Source organism: Xenopus tropicalis, chromosome 2 (assembly GCF_000004195.4).
Source record: "Xenopus tropicalis strain Nigerian chromosome 2, UCB_Xtro_10.0, whole genome shotgun sequence".
Taxonomy (NCBI): domain Eukaryota; kingdom Metazoa; phylum Chordata; class Amphibia; order Anura; family Pipidae; genus Xenopus; species Xenopus tropicalis.
This window is the reverse complement of record NC_030678.2, coordinates 150118783-150136706: the sequence shown is the minus strand read 5'-3', so window position 1 is coordinate 150136706 and position 17924 is coordinate 150118783. Positions and strand designations below refer to the sequence as shown.

General features: G+C 41.6%; 1 protein-coding gene across 1 annotated transcript; it reads right to left on the bottom strand.

Moving 5' to 3' along the window:
• Positions 1–1227: 1227 nt before the first annotated feature.
• vps36 (vacuolar protein sorting 36 homolog) lies at positions 1228–17924 on the bottom strand. Its single transcript, NM_001016469.2, has 14 exons — positions 17803–17924; positions 15172–15240; positions 14644–14714; positions 14033–14147; positions 12711–12803; positions 11407–11493; positions 9498–9530; positions 9335–9412; positions 8753–8887; positions 7949–8014; positions 5408–5472; positions 3277–3361; positions 2027–2103; positions 1228–1871 (listed from the first exon to the last, which is right to left on the bottom strand). The coding sequence occupies exons 1-14, from the start codon at positions 17896–17898 to the stop codon at positions 1778–1780; spliced, it is 1164 nt and encodes a 387-aa protein (NP_001016469.1). The 5' UTR covers positions 17899–17924; the 3' UTR covers positions 1228–1777.

Below are 17924 nucleotides of genomic sequence, written 5' to 3'. Positions count from 1 at the left end.
TTGCAGAAAAAAAAAAAAAAAGGTTTATCTCAAGAAGAACTTCTTTAGCTGGGCTTCTGCCATAGTTAATTCCTGGAGTTTAACACAGGGAACTGCACAAGCACTGAAATTCCCCTAAGAATTACTTAAACAAAAAGAATCCCCATTACCAGATCTGTACAAGTGCTTCACCCTTTCTACTGCATGATAAATTTAACTCACAGGAAGAAAATGACATTAATTTTGTACTGATGCATTTTCCCATGATTCAATGAAAATTATCAATTTTGCACAGGCAACACAGAAATGATCCCACCTGCCAGAGATCCCAGACTACAGACAACCCTTTTCAGTGGCCTCCTGAAGCCTGGGTCTCTAAGGCCCACCAGAGAACCTAAGGGGTGTTTTTATTAACACGGACAAGCATGACCAGTGATTTTGCCCATAGCAACCAATAAGATTTAAATCGTCACCTACAAGTTAGAAAACAAAAGCAAAGATCTGATTGGTTGCTATGGGCAACATCACCGGTGATGTTTATCTGGAACACCTCTCTAAGAACCTAAGTTCCATTGCAAAGAAAGGTTTACATATATCTATTACATCTGTCTATATCACTGGCTTGCATCAAATTCATTCTATGTTAAAAACCTAAGGTTTTCAAGCAAGGTTTGACCAACCTGGCCCTAACCTGTCCTCTCCCAGCTCATACCCAACCTGACTAGGTGAGCCATCAATCCTTATATACCCATGCCAGTGATGACACATCCCATGGTTTGACTTTTTAGTCCATTTGGGGGACACGGGCACTATTTCAAAATCTAATGCCACAAAAGTGTTCCCTGGTTAACAAGCTTCTGGCATACTGTGTTTATGTGTGAGGCACTAATGACTCTTCAGACACAGGGACCCAGGGCAAAGTAGTACAGATAAGCCCAATCTGGGTACCCAAGTATGTAAATCGGTGGCACCTAATACAATTGGAGCCCCATATTGTTGGACATTTCTGCTGCATATTCTAAAAATATAACAGATGCACATTTTATGACATGAAAGGAGCCCTAAAGAGCAAATGGCCTCCCTGCCCCACCCTCAAAAATTTTATGAAAATCTAATAGAGTACACTGCCTCTAATGGGCGAGCTGTAATATACTGTATGGCTCTGCATTAAAACAATCAAGTTAAATGAAAAAATACAATCATAATCTTGGAATCTGCCCATTTCCAAAATACACAGCAAGTACAAGATTTAACATTTTCATATCAATTTTATTATTTAATATCACAAAAAATACATTGCTTATCAATCCAATATTATGAAATACATGTTTTAACCCTCAACATCCATAGCAATATTAGAAAGTAAGGTCAGTCTAGACATCATTGATGCTTTTCATTCCCCATCTGGTTGCTTGGGTTGGATTGACTAACAACCAGAAAACTTTAACAAACCACTGACTGTAGCAACCAAATAGTTTTATTTCGCCAACTGGAGAAAAGTAAAGTAATACTAGGGCAGGGACTAGGGGTAGGCAGAGTCTGCATGTGCCTAGTTGGAGGAGGGGCACTAGACAAATACCTCTTCTGCCTGACTACCCCAAGCAGGTCCAGACTGGGGGTAGGGGAGTGCCTAGGGTGCCTTTAACTTGTGGCCAAGCGCTGAGTGATAGTAACGGTTTTGAGGGCCACAATCTTCTTAAGACTAGCTGGAGTGTCAGGATCTGTAAGTACAGCTGCATGGTGGTGCTTTCACACAACAAGTAATCTCTGCCACACTCGAAACAGCAACCTAAATGAACTAACTCTGTGTCAAGAACAGGTTTGGATAAAAGCGCAAGCCTTCCACCGAGTCATCTCTACAAAGGTGCCCCATGTGTTCTGCAAGAAGCAGCCTGCAAAAGAGACAATAGGATGAACATGTCAGTAATCTAATAGTAATAACTTTGCCCTGTCGGTTTGTAAATGTATTATTATGCACACACCCCCACACAGCCAAGTCTAACAGCGCTATGATAGAAGTCTGGTGAATTAAACAAGACAACCGTACCTTTCTTTGGCAAGAAGAACAGACATTCCAACAATCTTGGCAAATTCTTCAGAGGTAAGGGAGCCTTTTTCTGAAACCTGGTGGAATGAGCGATCCTGTATTAGCCATAAATTAAATGGAAATGCTTTCATTACACCAACAAAAATTGTGGTCAAAATGGGAGCCCAGCACTGATTAGAAGCAAAATAAATCATTTGATCTTTGTATAAACTTTGATCTTGGACTTGCTAATGTCCCACAGGGAGATTTAGTCGCTGCGATTTTTAAAAAGCGAGTTCCAGCAACAAGTCACTCATTTTTTCCTAAAAAGCGATTACTAGAAATTTCAACAACGGAGTGATTCTATTTCCCACAAATCCTGGTGTCATATTCCCCACCCACAATTAGAAATTACATTCAGCGCAATGGGGAAATCGCAGTGACTTTCCACTCAGTAGGTTTTACTTTCAGCGGTTCCAATAGTTTCGAATGACCATGCTATCTTTGTAAAATTGCTCGAGAAAGGGTCTTATAGCGATTCAGAGCGATAAGCAATTTGAAGTCGTATCTTCGGTTTAGGTACTGGCAATTTATATTCTACTCTATGTAGAGACAAAATGAGTGATTTGTCACTGGAACTTGTTTTTTAAATATCGCAGCGACTAGTCTCTCCATGGCCTTAGCCTATGGAAGTAAATCAAGTTCTCAACCCCTAGCTAGTTTTTGGGCTGGATCATTCCATCAACTGCTTTGGGTCTCCCTCAGGGTGCCAGTCTCACTGGAATAAGGTGAGAAAGGTGGTGGGGTACAGGAGATGGCTAAGCTTACCTAATATCCTTAAAATCATTACACATTTGTGATATGTTAAATACAGTTAAAGTATTAATTTTACATAACAAACCATATTCTTAAAGACTGATTATTCGGAAAGATAGGTCACATGATTTTCTGACACAAATGCAGTGGCAAAGCTCAGAAATGATGCCAAGTGACTGGGTAAGAGTCTGACGATGAAAATATCCATTATCTTGTTGCAATTACAGATATTATTCATTACAAACTTTAAGCCAAATCCAAATGTTGTGACTATTTAATTGCTGGGTACTGGTGGCACTGCTGGTGAGAAATGGTAATGCAAGCTACATAGCAAACAAAGCTACTTTTATACTCTCCCAGAAATAGCAGACGCCTTGCTTTAATCAGTTAAAAGAAAGAGATATTCTGGGCTTTTACTCAAACAATGACCATTGTCTATACTGAAATATACAAACCGTTTCTAAAGCAGAAGCCACCATTTCCTCTTCATTATGGGACTGGTGTTCGATCACCATAACTCCGCTATCAAACACACGAAGCCTGAGTTACAGAGGATATTATTTTTAAAGGCAGGAAACAGTAGATACAAACATATGTAATGCAATTGACAAATAACATAAGCATTTGTATGGATGACTGCACACGAAGACGATTAAGTGCCATAGTTTTCCCAAATGTACCCAACTATAGAGCCAAGACCCTTATAACTTCAGTGAAACAACAGTGCTCCTGGGAAATGGCTAGAACTAGAAGAAGCTGGCTAAATTTGTAACCCTAAAGTGGTAACCTGCTCTGTTAGATACCGTGATCTTGCACTCATATCCGCACCTTTTCACTAATAAGCCACACTCAGATGTAAAAAGTGTTGGTGAGCCACACAAGCATGAAAAATAAGTACTGTGATTGGCTGTTTGGTAGCCCCATGTGGACAGCTAGCCTGCAGGAGGCTCTGCGCTTCCAAAACTTGTCTCCAAGCCAGAAATGTAAAAATGGGAACCTGCTTTAAGGCCACTGGGAGAAACATCAAAAGGGTCTTGAGCAACATATTGCTTCCTAGCCACTGGTTGGGGACCACTACTCTACTATGAATTCCCCCTGTTATCATTTTCGCGATCATTTGTAGGCACCAGAATAATACCACTGCAATATAAAGCCACTCCCACCAATTTCTTCACCCCTGAAAAAGGAAACTGTACACAAGTATTGTTACTGTTATACTTTCTTTGTATTTACAATTTGCACATCTCAAAAAAAAACACCTTTTGTACCTATGTAATTCATATTGCATATGCTTTTCAATAAACTGAATTGTTGAAGAAAAAAACAGTGCTCCTAAAACTTTACTTGAGAGGGTTCCATAAAACCTGGAATAAACAAAAGAGATAATGCACCTTCCCATGCATAAACAAAGGAACCGTAACTAATTAACCTAATTAATTCCCAAGATCAATCCACATGGTGTTTTACCTCCATATCCATATAGAACCAAACAAATATTGAAACCATAAACCAAAAAGTTGAACTTGAAACTTTCTTTCCAAAGTTATGTAAATACAAAATCTAAGGGCTCTGGCACACTGGGAGATTAGTCGCCCGCGGCAAAACTCCCTGTTCGCGGGCGACTAATCTCCCCGAGTTGCCTTCCCCTGCCATCCCATTGGCGACAATGTAAGTCGCCGGTGGGATGGCAGACGCGGCGGGGCGATTTGCGCGAAATCGCGCCGCCGCGCCTGCCATCCCGCCAGCGACTTACATGTTCGCCGGTGGGATGGCGCCTGAGCACATCTGCCTTCAGGGCTGAATCGGCAGAAGGAGGTAGAAATCCCATTGTTTCTACCTCCATATCTGCCATTTCAGCCCTGAACTTTAGTGGCAGATTGGAATGATCTTTGGTGCAACCATCGCCACGTGTGTGGTCACCTTAACTGATACGACTGCACAGAAGCCTTTAAGGGATATTGACACATTTCTATAAAAAATCATAGGAGCATGTTAGTATTACTAAAGAGCTACAGCACCAAGATTTGGTCTGGTCTAAAGTCCCTTAAAGTAACCTCCAGCAGCAGCTGCTTAGCAGGAAGTTGACAGGTAGTAGAAGTAACTACATTTATTTCCTATGTTGGGCTGGGGGTGGTGTGGTCCTTCTACAGGCTAATTACACAGTACTCCATCCCACTGGTTATATCTTTTATACAGAATATACTTTTGTATAGCAAGAACATGTATTACTGAATCAAAAATTATTTTTTTACAGGCTTTGATTTTTAATGAATTGTGAAGGATTTATGTGTCATGCTGGACCTAAGGGCCCAGCAAACAACAGCTATGGGTAGCATGTTTGGCAAGGAAAGTAATAAAAACGTGAGACTAAGTGTTCTTGGTCTGAGAAAGGGTAACTTCTGTTATATTGTTTGGAACAAGCGTAGGCCTCAAACAGGAAACGGTGCAGGAAGTGGACAGAGAATAGGCTCTCATTTTCCATTTAACAGAGACGGCTGCCAATCCCTTGTGTCTGGGAGCTGGGACAAAAGCACACTGCACAAACACACGAAACAGTCAGTCAGAGCAAAATCAATGCTTTTATACCTTATTGGGAGTTTTAGAGATTCCAGCATTTTGCAGGCATTTACCAAATCCTCAGGTGACAGCAACTGGTAAGAGACAAACAAGGGATATATAATTCCGCATTTGGAAACATGTTTGCCACTAAGGCTGATGTCACATGGAGAGATTTAAGCACCATGGGACATCAGCCTAAAGGTGAACTAAAGCTTAAAAAAGTGTAATGTAAAAATGTTGTATGTTATATACTGAACTTATTGTACTAACCCAGCAGCCATATAACAGTCATTATCCAAGCCTTCAAAACTGTCCACAGCACCAGGTTTGGACTGAGAATCAAAATAAGCCCTGGTAGTTCAAGTACAAAGAGGCCCAATCAAACCCCACCAGCCTAATATACAGTGGCTTGCAAAAGTATTTGGCCCCCTTGAACTTTTCCACATTTTGTCACATTACAGCCACAAACATGAATCAATTTTATTGGAATTCCACGTGAAAGACCAATACAAAGTGGTGTACACGTGAGAAGTGGAACGAAAATCATACATGATTCCAAACATTTTTTACAAATAAATAACTGCAAAGTGGGGTGTGCGTAATTATTCAGCCCCCTGAGTCAATACTTTGTAGAACCACCTTTTGCTGCAATTACAGCTGCCAGTCTTTTAGGGTATGTCTCTACCAGCTTTGCACATATAGAGACTGACATCCTTGCCCATTCTTCTTTGCAAAACAGCTCCAGCTCAGTCAGATTAGATGGACAGCGTTTGTGAACAGCAGTTTTCAGATCTTGCCACAGATTCTCCATTGGATTTAGATCTGGACTTTGACTGAGCCATTCTAACACATGGATATGTTTTGTTTTAAACCATCCCATTGTTGCCCTGGCTTTATGTTTAGGGTTGTTGTCCTGCTGGAAGGTGAACCTCTGCCCCAGTCTCAAGTCTTTTGCAGACTCCAAGAGGTTTTCTTCCAAGATTGCCCTGTATTTGGCTCCATCCATCTTCCCATCAACTCTGACCAGCTTCCCTGTCCCTGCTAAAGAGAAGCACCCCCAGAGCATGACGCTGCCACCACCAGATGTGACAGTGGGGATGGTGTGTTCAGAGTGATGTGCAGTGTTAGTTTTCCTCCACACATAGCGTTTTGCATTTTGGCCAAAAAGTTCCATTTTGGTCTCATCTGACCAGAGCACCTTCTTCCACATGTTTGCTGTGCCCCCCACATGGCTTGTGGCAAACTGCAAACGGGACTTCTTATGGTTTTCTGTTAACAATGGCTTTCTTCTTGCCACTCTTCCATAAAGGCCAACTTTGTGCAGTGCACGACTAATAGTTGTCCTATGGACAGATTCCCCCACCTGAGCTGTAGATCTCTGCAGCTCGTCCAGAGTCACCATGGGCCTCTTGGCTGCATTTCTGATCAGCGCTCTCCTTGTTCGGCCTGTGAGTTTAGGTGGACGGCCTTGTCTTGGTAGGTTTACAGTTGTGCCATACTCCTTCCATTTCTGAATGATCGCTTGAACAGTGCTCCGTGGAATGTTCAAGGCTTTGGAAATCTTTTTGTAGCCTAAGCCTGCTTTAAATTTCTCAATAACTTTATCCCTGACCTGTCTGGTGTGTTCTTTGGACTTCATGGTGTTGTTGCTCCCAATATTCTCTTAGACAACCTCTGAGGCCGTCACAGAGCAGCTGTATTTGTACTGACATTAGATTACACACAGGTGCACTCTATTTAGTCATTAGCACTCATCAGGCAATGTCTATGGGAAACTGACTGCACTCAGACCAAAGGGGGCTGAATAATTACGCACACCCCACTTTGCAGTTCTCACTTATACACCACTTTGTATTGGTCTTTCACGTGGAATTCCAATAAAATTGATTCATGTGACAAAATGTGGAAAAGTTCTAGGGGGCCGAATACTTTTGCAAGCCACTGTATAGTGACTGTCTATGGCATCTTACAGCAGCCCCTCTGGCATACTGTAAGTCTGGGCCTGCACAGCACCATTCCATCTTGGATCTTGTTAGGGTACTTTTTGTGTCAGTGACTCAAAACATTTAGCAGAAATAGATGTTGCATCCATTATAAAAGCTGCTGCTACTACTGTGCAGATATTAACCAGTTCTGATGCAGAATGCACTGGTTTCTATGCTGTGTGTAGCCATGTAATATGAATCTGAACTAATAATCAGCCTTGTTGGTCCCTAAGCTCAGTTAAATACAGCAACCCAGAGCATGTGTGAATCAAAGAAAAGAAGATAGGGAGCTGCTGGGGGCATCTTTAGAGGCACAAATCTTTAAAGGCTTGGGCAGGCATAGAAGCTCAGGCAATCTATGGATTGTGGCAAATACCAGAGGGGCTGCTGTAACATGCCATAGACACTTACTATTTAGTGAACTGATTGGGCCTCTGTAGACTTGAAATGCCACGGTCTATTTTGAATCCCAGACAGGGTCTGAGAAGCTGAGAATTTTAGCCCTGATTTTAGGAAAGGCTATGATTTTAATATTTTTCCCCAAAACTATCAGACAAGGAATGAGCTGATCCTGTAGACTTACCTCCATTCCTCTGGCACGATTAACTAAGCAGTACACTTCTGTAAGGGACATTATGCCCCCTCGCTCCTATGCAGAAAAAAAGGGAAGAATGAGAACATAAAGAAGAATTCTGATAATAATCCCATTTAAGACAAACTTTAAAATTGGTTTACATTAAAGGTTCCAATTAATTAACGGATACAAAGTGGCAAAGGCTGTCCTGCCCAGGACTTGCAGAAAAGGCCCTAGTGCTTGACTTTAGTCCTGCGCAGGAAAAGTAATGGAACTTTACACTGACATAAATAGCAAGGGACCCACATTAAAGTTGGGGGGGTGGATTTCTGCCTGCCCCTACAAGTAAAAATCAAAAGGCCTCTAGTAGCACTGCCCTATAGTAGCATTGACTTCCTTAATCCTATGTCAGCCATATAGAAAAAAAAATGGCAGGTAATGAGGGATATGTCTTCAGGCTAAAATATAAATTAAACCCCTGGATTTTTTGGTGTCTGTAGAACCCCACTAAACTTATGGCACAGGTGTGATTAATATGTGTCACTAGATGAACCTAATCCTGGTTCCAAATTGCATAATGTTAAACACTGTCAATAAACAGCAGAGTCCAAAATCTCAATTATTTGCTACCTACATATGCACATTAATCAAATGTCTAAGCCCCTCCAACTGTCAGAAACGGCATGGTCTATTCTTTAAACCTTGTCAGACTGTTGGTAACAAATATTCAGAATCTATAGAGCATGGCAGTAAAAATATACATTTCATTGTAAAGAAACAGTGATTTCTGAAAATGTGTCACTATCACTTTACCTCCAATGGAGCCTGTAACATTGCTGCCAGCTGCTTTGCCAGTTGCATGTGGTAGTGCGTGCCAGATCCATGTGTTTCCCGTGTGACAGGATTGGCTATTCCCATACTCAGCAAATACGACTTAAACCGAATTGTCTTTAAAAAAGGAATTGTTTATTATATCATGCTTTCAAAGGAAAAGACAAAAGGTTATACATTTTTGCACTACAGGTGACCATACAAGTAGTACCTTTAGGATTATTGTACACACAGAGATTAGCAGCATATTGCCCTCCAAGGTTTTACCATTTAAACCAAATTGACATCTCTGCCTTGTCAGCATATGGGCTGATTGGTCAGCAAACATAAATGATCAGCCTGTGTATGGCCACCTTAATCAAATGCATTTCTCTATATTTTTCCAGTAAATACAGCTAAATTGGCAACATCAAAGATATCCTGCTTTTGTCTATGCACTTTTGGGTTGTTTGTATATCAGCTTTATACAAATGTAATTTCTGGATTTTGCCCACAAAAAATATTGTCACGGGATCCAGCTGATATGCCTACCAACAATTTCCCATATTGAACAAATATATTCACCTCGTCCTCTGTAATGTCCCCTTGTTTATCTTTAATCTTGGTAGCAATTGATTTGGACAGTTCCACCATTTCCTTTGCCTGCAGAAATAAAGGCAGATGTCAGTGCAGCGCTGGCAGGAAATTGCTACCTTCCGGGTCCCTTCCAAACACCAATGCAGCTTACCTTTTCCATCAACTTGCTGAGGTCTTCAAAGGCCTGGGAAATAGAAAGTGCAGCCAAAGGGTTATTGTTGTACTACATTGTTATTCCCAGTTTATAAGCAAACATTATTTCAGCTTGTTCCTGCAAGTGCCTTGGTATAATAGAGCCCCAGGGTCTCATACAAAACCCCTGTATAACGGCAAGCTAAACCAGTAACACCTTTATAGAAAATAAGAGCTATGGCACACGTGGTGATTCTAGTTCTGGGGTAATTGTGATGGCTGAAAATTGTCAGGACACTGTAGCGCTCACATGAGAATTTTTGGGCTAAAAGGTTCTGTACCAGAGGTTTCAGGCATTCAGGTAAATAGAAGCTGTAGGAGATAAATTAAATTTTAGGTAGAGGAGTGCTATGTGTGCCATCAGCCTAAAGCTTGCCATACTAGGTAAGATCTGCCCCCTGGGCCAAAGGATCAGATCACACTACAAGCCTTTGCAAACTCATTGGAAGAAAAACACATCAACCTGCAGGTGCAGTTTCTAACCTGCCAGGTAAAAACAAAATGATAAATGTTTCGGTTTCTTCCGCTCTAACAGGCAGCCTCAGCCAGTCCTACCTAAGCTGTTCTAGAAATTTAAGCAGTCGTCCGCCATCCTGTTTTCTCAGTGAAGCTAGACCCTGTCAGAACAATAAATACTCATCCAGCAACGAGCATACTTTCTTCTGATTGGCACACAAGGGGTAGGAGACCAGTTTACTTTAGAATCAAAGCAGAAGCTGACTGAGTCTACCTGTCACAGTGGAGGAAACTGGATAATTTGTCTTTACAACAGTAAGAAACAAATAAAGCTTGGACATTTACCATAATAGAATGATTATACATTCCCTTTAATGTTTCAAACAGACAAATTCATAAGGAAACTTGAGATTATAGTGGCCCTTACATTGAGGGAGGAGTGTAGTTAGTGTGATAAATGCATATGCAGTCTATAATCAGGTCAGTAGCGTGGCTGAGCCTTAGCACACTATTAGTTTAGAATGAAGCACATATGATATGACAGTATCCGTATTTCATGTATCAAGGTCATATTGTAATATAATCATGCAGCATAACACTACAATCCTTAAATAAACCCGACTGCTTCTAGTTAGAAAGAATATTTTAATCATGGCTGAAGGCAAGGAGCAGTCCAACCAATTGCAATTGCATGCTGCTTTCAGAGCTGAAGCTTTAGGACTCTAATGAACAGCAAGGCCTCAGCTCATCACTGACAGTGCATGGAGGACAGAAGGGAAGGGGCACACACCTAACAGGAATTTCCTACTATAAACACAGTGCAGCAGCCACATGTCCTTATCAGCAGCAAGCAGCACATGCAGGAAGCTAGAGGATCTTACTTTTATGCATTTATTTCAATGGAGTTGAAACTATAGACCAAGCAATACTTCCCTCTACTTAATGACAAGTCCTCTTAATTATCATCACCATCATTTAATTTATATAGTGACAGCAAGTTAAGCAGTGCTTTACATTAATTTACAATTAACAGGGATCTTTGTCAATTACCAAAATGATGCAATACATAAACCCCAAGACTATCTTCCACACCCAGGTACTAAGATTTATGGGTATCGTAGTCCAGCAGAAAGTAATATCGCAGGTTACCCCTTCTGTCACAGGAATGCCCATACTAATATATGCCTCGCCTAGAAGGATGTTGCTTGGTTGATGCAATTGCTGCTGGACTAAATCACCCATTAACCTCTGTTCTTGGCTGTGGGAGACAGCTGTAATGGCTGTATCCAAAAGTCCCACTGCATTGTTTCCCCCCACCCGCAACTGTACATGGAAGGCATGCTGGTGAATGTGCACAAAACATGGCAGTTCCTGCAGCAGTTGACACTGTATATAAATTATTATGCACTGACCTCAGAAATGTTTTTGTCAGTCTCCTTTCTTTTTTCTTCCAGTTTCCTCTCTATGCCAACAATTCCCACTGCCTTGATTCTCCCAGTCTGCACAGGAAGAAAGGAAAGAGGAAGGAAGCAAAAACAAATATTTCTCTCAGAGATGTCAGAAAGAATGAATGATGCTTTTCAGGATGCAGGCGTGTGAATCCATTGTTTAACCTGCTGCCAGTATTAAATTTGTTTATTTCATCTTAATGCATAAAATATTGCTTTTAGCCTTTATTCTACTGAACCAAACATGGCCAATAAAACTGGCAGACAAAACGTACATAACCATCTGCATATGACTTTTTCTTTTTCTGAAAGAAAGCAACCGCTGTTTTTAAAAGAGAACTAAACCCTATAAATTTATACGGCTAGAAGTGCCATATTTCATGTATTCAACTTATTGTACCAGCCTAAAGTTTCAGCATCTATACAGTAGTAATGATCCAGGCCTTCAAATTTGTCACAGGGGGTCACCATACTGGATTCTGTTGAGAAATTAAGCTTAGGGGTTGTCTGCGACACTCAGATGTCCGGTGCGCTCTGCAGAAAAGCAAATAGGGAGCTACTCGGGGGAACCTTTGGAGGCACAGATTGTCACTGCTAAAGGGCCGTGTTTGCCTTGGGCTGGTAGGGAAAACCAAAACATAATGTACAACATTTCTGCCCTACTGAAAAAGAACCTGAAACTTAAAGATGGGTGTCAAGAACCAAAATATATTATTCTTACAATAAAGGTGGTCCACATTTTGAAATGGATGGAATAAAGCATGGATACTGGATTGCAGAAAACCTTTATTTTGTTTGTGTAGCTCATTTAAAGGTGTGCATTAGTGATGAATCCCAACACGTGCCATTATAAAGTCACTCAAAACATACTTTCCACAGTCAATATTGTAAATACCGTACATCTTCTATACTCACATAATATGTGTCATCCCACATATATGTGAGTGACACCTATTGGTCACATATAGTAATTGCACTTTGAAATTCTGTATTTGAGTATTGCACAGCCGGTTGGGCAGTGTGTGATATATATATAAAACTGGAGTTTGTCTTCCCTTACTTTTATCATTATGGAAATGTAAACCCTCAAAAAATATAATCACTTTGCAATTTATGTTAATTTGCCTACTTTTTAAAGATACTAGTACATTTTTACATTGCTAAAATGATGAAATTAAGACAACAGCCTGTTGGGTCTTGTTACCCAACAGGCAAGCAGCAGACCACAGCATTGCTTAGAATGGCTTATAACTATGTTATCATTTTACCTGTGGGCCCTTGGTGATTTGCATAGATGGTGATGATGATGATGAACGTTCCCATCTTCTCTGAGTCAGTTCCTCTGCCAGACGTCGTTGGAACTAAGCATAAACACAAGGAAACAGTGTGTGTTAAGTACTAGGGCAAAAACTGAATGTGCCCAAGGCAAGATATCTTATATAAATATCTATTTTTTTTTTATATATACAGGCAAACCTGATTAATCTCATTACTGAGAGGAAACGATAAGCATCTGACTCAACAGACCATTCCCCCCTTATGCTGTAACGGTTTTGAAGTTATAAATCCAACATTTCCTATTTTTAAAAAAAAAAGTTTTTGCATAGTGAAAGAAAATGCAATTTTAAACTACTTTCGAATAGACCTTGCCATTCACATTACATTGCATACATTACAGGAGAAGGAAAGGTAAAAACTAAGTAAGCTTTATCAGAAAGGTATATGTAAATACAGCCATAAGCACTCACAGAAATGCTGCACTGAGTCCTCTATCAAAAGAAACAGGATTTTTTGTCTCTTTGTTTTCCTGTGCCAGAGTCTGCGCAGCACTCTCCTCTCTCCTGCTCCCCCCTCCGTCAAGAATGCTAAGAACTCACCCCCCCCCTTAGGAATGTGTGATCTGAGCCAATCAGCAGGAAACTTCCTCAGAGTCTTACTAACTGCGCATGTACACCGGTCTTGGTCTTGGTGCAGGAACGTGGCATTATAGGAAGTTTCTTTATAGAGCTCAGCGTTTTTTTTCTGATCATCTGAACGGGAGAAATATGGGGAGACTTAAAGGAACTATTGAGAGAATTGAAGATATGCCTGCAGCTTGAGATTAACTCTTTATTAGCCTTTCCTTCTCCTTTAACATTTTCAATGGTTTTAAGGTACTTTGTTGTTGTTTATCGTGATCTGTTCTCTGGGTGTAACAAAAAACAATTTAATGGAGTAAGGCCTCCTCCAGGTCTGGCTTGCAACATTGTTTCAGGAGTCAGTACCAGGGATGTTGTTTTTTGTGGTCTGATGGTCAAGGGGGTACAGCATAATGTCACAGAGTGTATGGTCAGCTGAACACAGCATGAACAACTCTCTAGGTTTTTTTATTGCCTGTACAGATACCATAATGCCAATGTAGGTATTATGATATTAGATATTATGGCCCTTTAATCTTGTAATACATTTAAACTGAACTTGTCACTTATTTTTTTTTTCATGAGTAACTTTCGATGGCAAGATAAAAAAGATAAATTATTTTCCCGTGTTTATAGAAATAACAAAGAGGCAAGCACGCTCCTTATACACAGGCTTTATGCATATTACCCACCTCTATTTGACCATGCTCTCTGAAGGACAGCTTGACGTAGGAGTAACGACTAGTTTGGTAAGGCCCAGGCTCCTTGTTAGGGGTGGGAGGATGGAGATGAACAACTATTTTAGCACTAATGCAAAGGAAAAACAGTCAGACAACAGATAAATTAACAGAATTCAAAATAAATAACATTTCTGCAATTAAAAATTCTAATTAATAACAAATAGGCACTGCTGACGGAACACTGACAAATAATATTTATCATACACATACAGCCATTCAGTTATTATGATGTAACTCTGGCACACCTGGCTCTTGTCTATTTTACATACATGTTTCAAGAATTGGGTGTAAGAAATAGGGATCTTAAGTTCTACTCACTAAGGCTAAATAGCACCATTGCAGTTGCTCATCGCATCCAAATCAGAATCGTTTTTCTTTGTTTCTCTAACTGATACTACTTGGTTGCTATGGGCAACTGCACTTTTGGAATTAAGCAGCTATCTTTCTAAAAGAACACCAGTAATTAGATAGTAAGTAGATATTATGATCCCAACTACGGTAAGTGTTTTTTTTGCAGGAACCAAGGGAAGGATCTGGTATCACATTTGCTGAATCCAAGGTACCTTTTTCCAATGCCTCCAGACTGCTCTTCAGTGAAAACAATTTGGGATAGCGGGAACGCAATGCAGAAATCCTACAAAACATAGATGTTCAATATAACATAAATACTAATGTCTTTAGCATTTTTAGAAAAATCTGTTAATGTATTAAACATTGCTTCAAAAACCCTAGTGAGCAATCTCTGTGTATGTGTAAATTGTGTCTAATAAGGGTGATGGTACATGGGGAGATTTGTAGGTTGAATCTGGGCTACTGTGGGTGATGAATCACCCATGAATGCTTTCCAGCTGGCGATAAAGTGAATTGCCGGTGACAAAGTATTCAGAGGAGTCACCAAAGGAGGCCCAGAATTAATTGTGGGCAAAAAAATCTCCCCATATGCCATCACCATAAGAATAATGCTGTAATAATATAATTTTTTGTCAAGGGGGAAATTCTCTTAATTGCCCTAACCCTAACATCCCGCAATCCCATCCAATTATTTTTGCTCATACAGAGAAGAAAGGCAATAGCAATTGCGTTCCACTTACGTGATTTTTTTGATCTCTCCAGATAAGTCTATGAGTTGTCAAAAGTAGTGTCCCAGTATCAAACCTGGTCTAAAGAGAAATAAAACAATTAGTAATATAACCACATATTGTAAGAGATGCCCGCTCACTATAAAACAATGGCAAACAAGAAGGTACATAGTTACATAGGTAACTTTGGTTGGAAAAAGTCCATCATGTTTAACCTATATCCTATTTATACACAACAGCCAGAGTGTGCGTGAAACTTCTCGTAAAGAAGCTGATCCGCTTCTCTCAGCCCTGCGCTTTTCTGCTGACCTGGTTGAGAGAAGCAGATCAGCTTCTTTACGATTGACGCTCGCCTGCCCTCGCCCTAAGTGTATATGGGAACATTTAGGGGACTAAATCAGGTCCTTTGTTCATAACAAGTCCCTTATCAATAAAGAGGTGTACCTCCAACAATCTCCTTTTTCTAGAATCCACAGATTACCAGTCTATGCATGGATATGAGTTGTAGAAAAACATCTATGGGGCCAAAGGCTGCCCACTGCAGATCTGCATTGACTAAAGGTGGAATTAGTGTGCAGCTTAATTAGAGCTGTCAACCAGCCCCATGTCATGAGGGAGACAATGATCTTCCAGGCCTTTCTGAGCTTTTACCTTATGTAATTTTATCATTTAGGGGCCCATTCATCAATGTGCGAATCCGAATAATTTCCGATGATCGAAAATGTCACGAAAATTATTTTTGTTTCAATACAAAAACTTTGGAACTTTCAGATCGTATGTACAAAATTTTCGTATTGAAACGATCGTAAACGTATTGGCGATCCGAAAGTCACGAAAATTTTGTATCCCAATGATCGTAAACGGCGCAAAACCCCTTCTGACTTTGAAACTTCAATGCATGATTTGGGAAGCTTTCCATAGGAATCAATGGCACTCTGAAGCTCCAACCTGGCCCAAGGAAAGTCTCCCATAGGGCTCAATGGCACTCTGCAGCTCCAACCCGGCCCAAGGAAAGTCTCCCATAGGGCTCAATGGCACTCTGCAGCTCCAACCCGGCCCAAGGAAAGTCTCCCATAGGGCTCAATGGCACTCTGCAGCTCCAACCTGGCCCAAGGAAAGTCTCCCATAGGGCTCAATGGCACTCTGCAGCTCCAACCCGGCCCAAGGAAAGTCTCCCATAGGGCTCAGCTCAATGGCACTCTGCAGCTCCAACCCGGCCCAAGGAAAGTCTCCCATAGGGCTCAATGGCACTCTGCAGCTCCAACCCGGCCCAAGGAAAGTCTCCCATAGGGCTCAATGGCACTCTGCAGCTCCAACCCGGCCCAAGGCAAGTCTCCCATAGGGCTCAATGGCACTCTGCAGCTCCAACCTGGCCCAAGGAAAGCCTCCCATAGGGCTCAATGGCACTCTGCAGCTCCAACCTAGCCCAAGGAAAGTCTCCCATAGGACTCAATAGCACTCTGCAGCTCCAACCTAGCCCAAGGAAAGTCTCCCATAGGACTCAATAGCACTCTGCAGCTCCAACCTAGCCCAAGGAAAGTCTCCCATAGGGCTCAATGGCACTCTGCAGCTCCAACCCGGCCCAAGGAAAGTCTCCCATAGGGCTCAATGGCACTCTGCAGCTCCAACCCGGCCCAAGGAAAGTCTCCCATAGGGCTCAATGGCACTCTGCAGCTCCAACCTGGCCCAAGGAAAGCCTCCCATAAGGCTCAATGGCACTCTGCAGCTCCAACCCGGCCCAAGGAAAGTCTCCCATAGGGCTCAATGGCACTCTGCAGCTCCAACCCGGCCCAAGGAAAGCCTCCCATAAGGCTCAATGGCACTCTGCAGCTCCAACCTGGCCCAAGGAAAGTCTCCCATAGGGCTCAATGGCACTCTGCAGCTCCAACCTGGCCCAAGGAAAGTCTCCCATAGGGCTCAATGGCACTCTGCAGCTCCAACCCGGCCCAAGGAAAGTCTCCCATAGGGCTCAATGGCACTCTGCAGCTCCAACCTGGCCCAAGGAAAGTCTCCCATAGGGCTCAATGGCACTCTGCAGCTCCAACCTAGCCAAAAGAAAGTCACGATACTGAAGCTTGAATGAATTCTGAAACTTTCATAGTCGTTGTGAAAAATACGATTTTGTCACACGAATTGTCGCACATTTTGTTGCAAACCACAAAAAAGTCAGGGAAATTAACGAAAAAATTGCTGAAAAAAGTTCTAAAAGTTAGAAAAAAATTCAACTTTTTTGTAATTGTAATCAATTGTACATTGATAAATTGGCCCTAAGTGTTAAGTAGAATTTAGGCTTAAAAAACCCAGGACTGGGTTATCTACCTTGCAACATGGGGTTGGCTGACAGCTCTGCTTTACAGATAGATATTGACTGGGAGAAATGACACAAAGCTTGAAGGCAGGGCAGAACAACCTGTATTTATGCCACAGGGCAGCACCTTGGAGCATGATGATGGCTCTACAGGAGCAGGACACGCTATCTCACCGCTTTCTACTCACAACTCTGACAGTAATAAAAGAAAGACATTTTCAGTCATGTGGCTACTCTTTAGCCCCTGGGAAATGTAGTTCCCGACTTACATTGCTGGCAAATACTGAAAGCGGAAGGCAGTGCTTGTTGGGTGCTACTATAACACGCATACCAACCTTGTCCTCCCCGTCAGACAGGCGCACCCCACGCTGCTGGATCACCAGCGTCTCATCTATATCCAACAGCCCGGTACACCAGGAGAAGCGATCCATTATTCCTAGGGAAGCTCCCCCATAAG